Source organism: Garra rufa, chromosome 22, assembly GCF_049309525.1.
Source record: "Garra rufa chromosome 22, GarRuf1.0, whole genome shotgun sequence".
Classification (NCBI taxonomy): domain Eukaryota; kingdom Metazoa; phylum Chordata; class Actinopteri; order Cypriniformes; family Cyprinidae; genus Garra; species Garra rufa.
The window spans coordinates 29,076,147-29,088,542 of NC_133382.1; the positions used below are offsets into that span (position 1 = coordinate 29,076,147).

The following is a 12,396-nucleotide window of genomic DNA, read 5'->3' on the forward strand; positions in this document are numbered from 1 at the left end:
TTCTCATTTCTTTTGTTTGGTTATTTAAGGCTGATTGCCTTGCGTTCCTGTTTCCGTTTCATATTAACGCTAATTAAGGACTCCTTTCATGAGAATTAACTTTTTAAGAGTTGGTTCCCTTTCGATACTTTCTCTCCTACTGCGTTGTAAGACGCTATGGGGAAAAAGCTCCTTTTTCTCCTGAGACTGAAGCATTTCAATAACGCAGTGTAACTGCACGGCCATTGGTTTGTGCAGTGAGTAAAAAACGAACCAATGGCTCGGCAGCGGAGCTGCCTATGGCGATGATTCGCTCCAGATCGCGCCAAAAGGGGCGGAGTAACTGGCTATATAAGCGTGCATTTTGCCATAGGATCTCAGATCCTTCTCCTTCAGCGACGACTTCACATCTTTGCAGAGACTGACTTCGCTCAAGAAAGAAAACTCCTCTCACCGTCGACGAGCATCGCAGCGGATCCTTCCTGCTCGGCGGATTGACGCTTCTGCAGCAGCTGACAGAGATTCCCTGCCGCTATCCAGTGATAGCTAAAAGAGCATTTTCTAAAGAGCAAATTTCTAAGGCGTTGTTTCAAATGCCACAAAGTTACTGTCGCTCGTGCAGAGCCCCTCTGCACGCTGCGGACGGTCACAGCGAGTGCGTCTAGTGCATGGGCCCCGCCCACGCCGAGGCTGCGCTCACTGAGACGGAGTGTTCCCATTGTGGGAACATGAGTCTCACCTCTTTGCACTCGCGGCTAGCTTTCTTTTCAGAGAGCGACTCCGCCCCTCGCGCCCTCACGCTTACTTCCTCGCAGGAACCTGCGAAGAAGAAGCAGCGGGGCAGAGGAACTCAGCGCATGGTGACAGGTGAGCTCACGCCGGCTGAACCCCCGTGTGCATTACCCTCACCACACAGAGAGGAATCGCCCGTTCTCTTCCTGCATCCAGACCAGCGTCCCTCTGCTGCTGCGAGCGATCTGGTCTCTTTCGGAGGGAGCGAGTGTGAAGCCATGGATGATAGCATGTCTCTGGCTGCATCGGATGGAGAGGAGCTGTCGGGCTCACTGGATGACACTGCTCCCTTGCCGTCTACGCAACCCAGTACTGCCAGCGCTGGTATGGACGCCGAATTGTTCTGCGTCCTATCTAAAGCTGTGGAGGAGCTGGGATTGGACTGGTCTTCTCCTGAGAAGCCCACACGGAGCCGTCTGGACGAGTGGTTTCTGCCGGGACTCCGCCAGGCCCCTCGTCAACGAGCCTCGCCGTTCTTCCCTGAAGTACACGACGAGATCTCCAAATCTTGGCGCGCTCCATACTCCGCCCGCCTACGTGCCTCCTCTTCCTCCGCCCTCACGACGGTTGACGGCGCTGAAGAGAAGGGCTATGACAAGCTCCCCCCGCTGGATGAGTCTGTGGCCACGCATCTGTGCCCACCCACCGCCATCAGATGGAAGGCAAAGGCAGCTCACCCGTCCAAACCCTGCAGGGCTACTTCGGCCCTCGCTGGACGAGCCTACTCGTCAGCTGGACAGGCGGCGTCGGCGCTTCACTCAATGGCGGTCCTCCCGGTGTACCAAGCAAAGCTCCTTCGTAATTTGGACGAGGCGGTCCTGGATGACGCTGCGTTCAGAGAACTGCGCAGCGCGACCGACCTGGCGTTACGCGCCACTAAGATGACGGCACAGGCAATTGGCAGGTCGATGGCCAGTATTAAACACTATCTCTCAGGCCAGAGCCGCCTTGTAGATGATCTTAAGTGGTCTGTCTTTTCCGCCTGGTGTTCCACCCGGGAGAAATATAAACTATAGTTTTTATAGAGTTAAAATGTTTTTATTATTATTATTATTATTATTATTATTATTATTATTATTATTTTGATATTATTTTGTTTTTGTGATTTTGGTGCTGTACATTACATTTTGGTGCTGCCCATTCCCTTTTTTTTCTTAAAAAAATAATTGAAGGAAAAGGGACTGTTTATTAAAAAAATTAAATGTTCATTAAAAAAAATAAAAAATAAAAATAAAAAACTTATATTTAACGATCAAAAATGCTCCAAACTTTTTCCTAAATTAACTATATATATATATATATATATATATATATATATATATATATATATATATATATATATATATATACTCACGTGTTGCTGATAAACTTGATATAGTTTCAGTTCTGTTCCTTTTATATGAAAATAAATACGATACACAAGACACTCAAAGTGCTTGCTATTTAATTCCATACGAAAGGCATATTTATCATCCATTTTTTACTTGAATACAAACTTGTATTTTAGATGTTGATAGTAATATGACAACAATCACATATCTCACACATAGAATGCACTTTCATAATGTTTGGGAATATTCACGCGGAATTAAACACATAACCTCCTGATATTAGATTAAAAATAAAACATTTTAGAAGAGAACGCAACATCAAACTGTCCTCAGCCAGTCGTTTCCCATCGATTCTGCGCAGATTTTGCTCATCTCAAGCATACGGTGACCTGGAGGGGACACCTTTGGTTTACTTATGTTTGTTTAATGCATAAACAAACCTGCGTGACCATAGTAACCCAGGATTATCAGAGATAGGTTTATTAATATTTTATTTTGAGTTTTGAAATTATTATATTAATTTTTATAGAAATTAATGCAATATTAAATAATTATATAGGCGATGCTTTATATGCTAATGATGTCTGTGCGCAATGTAGACAGCATTCACAAGTTTATCATGAATAAACATTACATAAAGTACTTCAAATTAAATAGCCCTACAAGAAACATTTTATGAATCCCAGAGTCTTGTCCATTAACTGACCTCCTTTTTTTCCCGTAATATTTGTATTATTCGTTTATATTCGTTATTTTCACCTTCATTTTGATCTCTTTACAAAACATTCTGAATGTAAATGATACTGTAAAGGTTCTATGACTGGGATTTTTACTGGAATGCAGTTTAAAGGGTAAATGTAACATATATTGTATTTTATTTAGTCTAATTAATAGATAAATCATTGAAGAGTGAATTATTCACGTAGTTTCATTTGGAAATAATTTATCATCACACAGTGAAATAGGCCTACATTCCTTCTATTAACTGATAGTCTTTTTTCCGTATTTGTAATGTATTAATATTATTATCATTATAATTATTATTACTATTATTATTATTATTAGCCTATTATTATTGCATATATTTTTATTTTCGTTTATATTCGTTTTCCCCGTTAATTTTACTATCTTTACTTAACATTTATGTAAATGATACTGTAAATGCTTGACATATGCTATATGACTGATTTTACTGGAATGTAGTTTAAAGGTTGAATTGAACATATATTTTATTTTGTTTCGTCTAATTAATAGACTAGACTATATAAATACTATACAGTTTTATAGTACTGAATAAATCATTCACGTAGTTTCATTTGTAAATGAAAACATGCTAATTTATCCTCACACGGGCATAAATACAATCATAAAGTCAAAACTTTATTGGCATAATTGTCAGGCGTAAAAAAAAAATAGCCCTAACCAGTTATTAAAATAATAATAGCCTAATAATAATAATAATAATAAATTATAAGTGATTTAGAGCTGTCTATTTTTTATTTATTGTGAATTGCTTAACCTAAATAACTGTCTGTATATATGCTATTTGCCATATATTTTGCAAATATTGTAAACGACAATTATGCCAATAAAGTTGACTTTATGATTGTATTTATGCCCGTGTGTGACCGATTTACAAATGGAACTACGTGAATGATTCACTCGTCAATGAAACACTATATAGGTTATCTATTAATTAGATGAAATAAAATGAATATATGTTAAATTCAACCTATAAACTGCATTCCAGTAAAAATCCCAGCCATATAGCATAATCAAAGCTTTAATGGCATGTCAGCATTTATCATTTAGATTCAGAATGTTAAGTAAAGAGATCGCAATGAAGGGAAAAATAACGACTATAAACAAATAATACAATTATTACGGAAAAAAGAGGATCGGTTAATGGATAAGACTGTGGGATGCATAAAATGTTTCTTGCAGGGCTATTTAATTTGAAGTACTTTATGTAATATTTATTCATGATAAACGTTACATGCGTTACAGTGCGTTACATGACTGCCCCTACTGATCATGTCTTTCCTGTGTCAGAGCCTTTTCTGTGATCCGGTGTCACGCGAGACCACTTACCTTCCCGCGCGCATTTTAAATGGCCAGATCTGTAGCTCTCAGTTTCAATGCAGCTTCAAAGGGCTCTACTCAATCCCAACCGAGAAAAAAGGGTCTTATCTACCGAAACAATGTATCATTTTCTAAAATAAAAAAATAAAAATGTATGTTTATTTTTTAACCACAAATGATTGTCTTGCACTAGCTTGACTCTTACGCATTACATAGTCAAGTTGGAAAGGTCACGCGAGTGTTTACAAAGCGAATGTGCAAAGAAAGTCAAACGCTTTTTACAAAAAAAGGCAAAACATCAATCTCTGAGGATTTTGAAGTTGGAGGAGAAAATGTGATAGAGTTTTTTTGCCTAGCATTTGTGGTTAAAAACAATATAAATTGTTATCTTTTTAGAAAATAACCGATTGTTTCGCTAGATAAGACCTATGTTTTTCATCTGGGATTGTGTAGAGCCCTTTAAAGCTGCATTGAAACTGCAATTTGGATCTTCAACCCGTTGGCTCCCATTTAAGTCCACTATATTAGGGCTGCCACTAACGACTATTTTTATGTAGGTTAATCTATCGACTAATTTACCGATTAATCTAAACAACTAATTTTCCACAAAAAATCAACAATTTGACTTTTTTTTATTTTCAATCAAATCAATTAATTGGAGAAGCTTTTGATTAATAAAATTTAAATGGAACCATTAAAATAGAATCGAGAAAAATAATGGAAAATAATTTGGTAAAAATAAAACTGTAAAACTCAATTAATTAGACAGGCTTTTTGATTTTTTTTTAAATTAATTAACAATTAAAACAGAGTATAGAAAAAATAAAACGAAAGAAAAAAATGAATTTGGCCCTATAATTATCACTATTATTATTATTATTATTATTATTTTCTGTGGTAATAAAAATAGATGTAAGTGAACAATAGCCTTTAAAATGATATTAAATACATATATAATAACAATAGTAATTAGTTCAAAAAATAAAGAATTAAAAGCAAGAAACCATATGGTTTTATTGCACAAAACTGTTGAAATACATAATGTATTATAAACAATAGCGCTAATGTACATTACACATTACAACAAAATCCTGCAGAGGACGCCAGCGGCCTGACGATTGTTTTTACACTTCACAGCGCCATCTAATCCTTGTTTAATATTGACTAAACAACATTTAAATCAAATGTCCACTTAATCTTTAATATTTGGTCATATCTTTACCACAGAATGCTACAGCCACAGTCATTTAATGAATATGTGGATATCAAAATGTGTAAAATCAGAGTGAGGGTTTAAACTTTTGTTTTGAAATTGCGATGAACACTTAACAGTGAGAAAGATATTGATGTATTTTCCTGAGTTTGCATAGGTTTATAAATTATTTACCTTACAAATCTGATGAAATGACGTTCCCAGATGAACGTTATAATAAAAGCAAACTCACAACAACATGCAGAGATGGAGTTTGAGATGCTCCACACATGTAAATGATAACAGCATACTGTGAATGGAGCTGCTGTGAGATGCACGTATGTAACCTACACGCATGTTAATTAACGCACATATATTAAACCTGCATGGAATATGTTTAACTGAATCATAGCGTTTGTGAATTCACAATTATGCTTAATTCTTAATTTTTAAATGGGTTTAATAAGTAATGCAGCCTTGGAAAACACACTAATAATACGTTTCATGGATTCTCGTCCGTGAAATGCTCCACTTCCAGTATTTTGCCGGTTATTTGACGCAGGCAAAATGAAATCGTGAATGTGTTCCTCAAAAATCTTCATTTCTTTGAACATCTTGGATGACATGGAGGTGAGTAAATTATCTGAAAAATTTAATTCTGGAAGTGAACTAACCGTTTAAACTTTCAAGAAACAATATTTTGGATTATTATATTCTTTTAAAATGTGTCTTCATTGGGATCGATAGTTTTATGGACATTCATGGAACCTTTATATTACACAAAAGGTTCTTAACATTTTACACTAAGAAAAAAATTGTTCTTTTAAGAACTGAAAACTGAAAGGTTCTTTGAGGAACCGAAATGGTTCTTCAGTGGCATCATTGTGAAAACCTATATTTTTAGGAGTGTATTTGTTTGCTATTTATTAGAAAGTACTGAAATTAATATATTATTCATATGAAGACTTTCTGAGCTTTAGCATTTTTATGTTGCTCCTAAAATAATACAGTACAATCAATAGTAGTAATGCAGTAAAAGCTGTGACTTTTATTTGTCACTGTTTGTCAGCTACTATTTTTAGTACTATTGTAGTTCTTCTCCTCACCTGTTTTCACACCTTTAGTCATCAAACCCACAGGTGTCATGATGGTTGCAGATATGAAAAAGCACCTCTATTTTAACCAAACCTAAAACCGGCTCACTTAGGGATTGTTACATGTTACCACCATTTTAAGATTCGGTCGTGACCGAAAGCTGTGGTGAGTTGTTTGCTTTATTAATAGTCAATTCATTGACATTAGTTTGCCCCATTCATATATAGTTAAAAAAGTGGTTTATATATTCTTCCATTCCGTTCTCATTGTTCTCTGTTCTATTTTTCAAATTTTGTTTTATTTTTGTATTGCTGATTATTTTTTCATCTAAATGTTTTGTCTCCTCTGAAAAACAATCCTGCTGTTTATAATTGCATAAAGTACTGAAGACTACGTACTGTACACTGTAACAGGTCAAGCATTGTACAAATATATTTTTACATACTTTACTCATAATAATACTTATGACACATTTTACTTGGGGAGAGTTTCATGCATTGGTAGCTGATCGAGGTGGACAGTTTTCAGCACTTGTACAGGGCGTTAGATGTCAGATGAAAGGATATGCACATCTACTGGAAAGGTAATTTTCAAAACATATTCTCGAAAGTTGCTATGACAACAGTGAGACTGCCATTCCCAAGCGTGAGGACACAGTTTCTGGTAACAGAAGTGCTTTGGTGTCTGCCTTGATTACGGTATAATTAGAAAATTGAATATTTCTATTTGGCTTTGCAGTAGTAGAGAGTGTTAATATCATTAAGTCACCTTACGTAAGCAACAAGGGGTCACATTTACACATCTGTTTTACGCATCGGTGTGTCTGCTTTGGAATTCGAGAATAGTAATTCAGGCACTTCAGTTTCATGCATTTTTGTCATGTTGAGTTTATTTGACTTGTGGGTAATTCAATACTTATACAATATAGTATTCGTTATAATTTTGTAACATTTGATTTACTTTTAGGCAAAAGCCTAAGAGTGACAGTTTTTTAAAAACCAAGGTTAATTTATAATGAATGCTAATGTAAATAATGTTTAAAATTGTACTTTTTTGTTTGTTTGTTTTTACAGAGTCTTGGAGCCACTGGCAGATACGAAACCCATAAAAAGTAAGTGGTTTATTTGACATACTTTACCTTTTAAAACTTGACGGAAATGCAAAGGGAAATTATGAAAACCGTGAACAGATGCTGAATTAATTATAGTAGTTAAAATGTCATATTGTTCACAAACCTGACACACTTGAGGAAACAGCATTATGATGTTAGTGTAACTACAGTTGACTAATGAGCTCAGGATGAACGCTTTATTTATTTATTAATCATTGCATTGCAAGTAAAACTCTGTATTTCAGCTTTTCTTGCTTTGATTTTTTGTCTTGTTTCCAGCCAAAATATCTAAAAATTCTTAAATCAAGAAGGATTTTCTAGACAAGTAAAAATAATTTTCTTGTTTTCAGAAAAAACAAGTCAAAACTAAGTGAGTTTTTGCTTAGAACAAGCTAAATAATCTGCCAGTGGGGTAAGCAAAAAAATCTTATTTCAAACAGAAAACAAGATTATTTTTCTTACCCCATTGGCAGATTATTTTGCTTGTTTCAAGCAAAAATGCACTTAATTTTGACTTGTTTTTCCTGAAAACAAAACAATAATTTTTACTCGTCTAGAAAATCCTTCTTGATTTAAGAATTTTTAGATATTTTGGCTGGAAACAAGACACAAAATCTAAGCAAGAAAAGCATTTTTTGCAGTGTATCAAAAGGTCTTGTTATGACATACGTAGTTTATACCAGTTTATCAGTGTTATGCAATGTGTTTCACAGTGCAATTTTTCATTTGATCAAAATGCACAGAACAGCATGTTTCTGAGCCAATGGTTTTATCAATATGAATCCACGGGGGGTTTGTTAAGGCATATGCACCATTACTCAGTAGCAGCCAATATCTGTGTTATATGCGCTATTATTAGAACATAATTGGCTTTTCTGGTCACCTGCTCAGATGGAACTCCATGAAGGTTTGCTTTGTGACATCTCAACTGATTGATAATACATTTATTCATTCATTTATCTGTTGCAATTTATTCATGAGCAAAAACAATGCACTGGCTGACAGGAGTCAACAAAATGAAAGGTGCCACTTTATGACACAATGTTCTTAGCCTTCAATCCATTTTGTTGCAGTAAAAGGGAATTATTCTACATATAACATGTAGAAATTGTGCTGGGTTCTGTGGCAATTGCCAGTGTGTAGTAGCTCTACAGGTGTTTGGCATTCCTTTTGATTCCGTTTTATTTTAACAGTCAAGTGTTGTATTCAGCTCAGTGCAACAATACATTTTCTACAACCAGAAGAGCCTCTTACGAGGTTTTTAAACCCCTAACCTGTCAGTTTGTTTGGGTAATAGTGTGTTTGCATGCACACGTCTAATAGCTGCAGAGGGAAACTGTTCTGAATGCTTCCCCCTTGGTGCAAAACCGTGCTGCCTGCAGTCTGAATCAGTGGAGCCCATGGTATCCATTAAGAAATATGGCACTAGTAGCGTTGCCATGGAGATCAACTCAATGGAAGCCGCGTTTAAGCCTCAGGAAGACATAATCAAGTCCTTTGGCTTTCATTCCACAGATGTGTACTGCAAAAGTGTGCTGGTGATACACTGTATTGTTTTGCAATTTAATGATTTCAATTATGTCATGTTTAAAATCTGAAGCCACAGACTGACATGTAAAGGAATAGGTCACACCCAGGCCATCCAAGACGTAGATGAGCTCACCAAACGAGCGTCTGCAGTGAATGGGTGCCGTCAGACTTACAGTGCATTCACAAAGTATTCAGATCCTCTTCACTTTTTTCAATTTTGTTGTGTTGCAGCCTGATCCTACAGTTGTTTAAATTAATTTTTTTTCCTCAACACTCTGTACCTTATAGTGACTTTTAAAGAATTTTAGAAATGTCTGTAGATTTATTAAAAAGAAAAAACTAAAATATCACATGCACATAAGTATTCAAACACTACTTAGGTACATAGTTGAAGCACCTTTAGAAGCAATTACAGCCTCATGTCTTTTTGGGTATGACATAACAAGCTTTGCGCACCTGGATTTTGGGGATTTTCTGCCATTTTTCTTTGCAAATCCTCTCAAGCTCGGTCAGTTTTCAGGTCTCCACAGATGTTTGATAGGGTTCAAGACAGGACTCTGGCTGGGCCACTCTAGGACATTCACAGAGTTGTCCCTAAGCCACTCCTGTGTTGCCTTGGCCGTGTGATTAGGGTCATTGCCATTTTGGAAGGTGAACCTTCGACCCAGTCTTACGTTCTAAATGCTCTGGACTAGGTTTTCATTAAAGGGGTCATTAGGTGGCCATTTTCCACAAGCTGGTATGATTTTTTAGGGTCTTAATGAGAAGTCTATAACATACTTTGGTTAAAATTTCTCAATGGTAGTGTAAAAAACACTCTTTTTACCTGGTCAAAATCAGCCCTTTTCAGAGCGAGCTATTCGGTTGCATGTTCCTTTAAATGCTAATGAGCTCTGCTCGCCCAGCCACTCTCTGCAGTGGGATGACGAGCTGTAATGTTTACTTTTAGCCACATTTAGCTGCGAAACTTGCTAACAAGCGTATTAAGAAAGGCCATTTGCAAAGATGCATAAAAACCCCTTATACTCACTTCTGCTGTGGGTGAAGCTGCATCACGAATAATTCGCATGAACATATACGCATATGTAGTAGGGGTAGAGCCGAACCCGAATACGGTATTCGGAAAGGCACAAATAGCGTGTTTTTTACGAATACTTATTTCGAACAAATACTTTAAAAAATATTTGTATTCGGGAACAAGAAAAGCTTTATATCAAAAAGCTGCGTTTCCTCATGAGACCGCAGTCAGTGCATGCCCGCGTGAGTGAGTGACATTCAGGAGTCGGGGGGTGGGGTTAAAAGAGGTGACAGACACAGGCTGCTACACACAGCAACAGAGAAGACTCGGCTGGGTGAAAAAAGACTTCACCGCATCACTATTTTTGTTGAATAGATTTGTTGTACCTTAACTGGGTTCTGGAGGCAGTTTATAGCTTTTGGGAAGCAGAGTTTGATCGGGAGATTATTCCAATAGGGGCCGTTCACATGCGTGCTCAAGTTCGTTGTTTCACATGTAGACGCGCGGTATGCACGCTCATAATGGAAGCGACGCGGACACGGTGCTACGCGCTCGTTTTTTCCAGGCGCGTCCGCGCCGCATCCAGATAAATACATCTCAACTTTTCAGAATGCCACAAGCGCAGCACAGGTCATGTGACCAGAACCAACCAATCAGCTTCACCCTTTCCCTTAATAACATTGAAAAACAGCCAAGTTGGAGGAACAGCTTAACATATCTGTACAGGAATAACCATTTTAAAATAAATTTAAAAGCAGAGCTACTGCAAGCGATTTTTAATGCTGGAAATCCATTTATGCTTTGCTGAAACTTCCGAGTCTTCATTGAGAGATCAGGTCATGGTTGCTTAGCAACGGCAGACGCCACGGGAAAGAAGTTCATTCAGAAGAAGAACAGTTCTTTTAAATATTATTTGTTTTTATTCTGTCTGTTCAGTGTCCTCCAACAAGGATGGGTGGTGGTGGGATTCATAATGTTTACAATGGTATTTTATTAGTTGTTGGTTTAACCATGGATGAGGTAATGGCTGTTATGTTATTTTCTTTTCAATGGCGTTCTTTGTTACATGTTCAAAAACATCAACCAATATTGCATATACATAATTATTATAATGGATATAATTAAAGAATACTTACACTATAACGTAAATTATAAGTGTAACGCACAAAAAAAAAACAGGATTTTTACACCTATTTTGAATTTTACTCGATTACAAATACAAATACTTTTCCCCCCTCAACAAATACAAATACAGATACAAATACCGGCTGCTTTGCACACCCCTAATATGTAGATTGGGATCTGAAACGTTCAAAAACGAAGTAACGTTAATCCTCTGCATCCTCAGCGGCTCAGATGTCGGGAGTAAATGAGGACTGCTATGTTCATTATTACATCCAACAACAGAACAACTCAGTCGCTCAATTGGAGACATTCTTGTCTTCCCCTGCACCTGAGTTGACACTATGGCGATCAGAGTTGGACTGTTTCAGCTCAGTGAGGGCGGGTCTAAGGTGAGGTCAGTCAACTATCATGGGAGGGACCTCTCTGAGAATGACCTGATTTTAAAAAGGGGATATTACTTTTAAAGACTGGGTGGATTTTTATCATTGTAGGGTGGCTGTGTACACAAACTGCCAACACACATTAATGTTCAAACAACATGTAAAGTGAGTTTTGCATCCGATGACCCCTTTAAGGATATCTCAATATTTTGGTGGATTGAGCTTTTCTTCTACTCTGACAAGTTCCTCAGTCCCTGCTGCTAAAAAAACAGCCCCACAGCACTGTAATGACCTTTCAGCCATATTCATCTAGAAACTGCTTTAAGACAATACAGAAAACATTGCATTTTGCATTGCATTTGGTGGATGTAACAGTGAATGTGTGGATGTGTATGAGCTGTAATGTGAATCTGGAAGTGACTTGAAATTGGAAAAAAGACTTGATTGACAAAATAAAAAAAAAAGACAAACCATTTTGTTATACATTTCCTTCTTTTCCACTATTTTCATACAAGAAAGAATTGACCTTGTAAATGTTTCAGGAAAACGTGTAAACATCATAGCTTTCCATCTCCTCTCACGTATTTGCCATAAATTCCATAATATGCCAATTACATGTGATACCAATTTCACGTGTTTGCACATAAGTTTTTTTTTTATTTTTTTAGTTAGTTCTTCTCATAGAAAATATGAGCTAGGCATCATGTATGACAGTTGCCAAAGTGAGATATGAGCTAAAATGACCAGATCCTGCCATGAGC

The 12,396-nt window shown here is 36.8% G+C and overlaps 1 protein-coding gene across 1 annotated transcript in view; it reads left to right on the forward strand.

Annotated features, from left to right (window-relative positions):
- Window positions 1-12,396, forward strand: part of ankfn1a (ankyrin repeat and fibronectin type III domain containing 1a) — a 114,066-nt gene that overhangs the window by 41,095 nt on the left and 60,575 nt on the right. Inside the window, exon 7 of the mRNA XM_073827900.1 lies at window positions 7,545-7,582. Coding sequence (XP_073684001.1) covers window positions 7,545-7,582 — 38 coding nt within the window. The remainder of the gene's footprint in view (window positions 1-7,544; window positions 7,583-12,396) is intronic.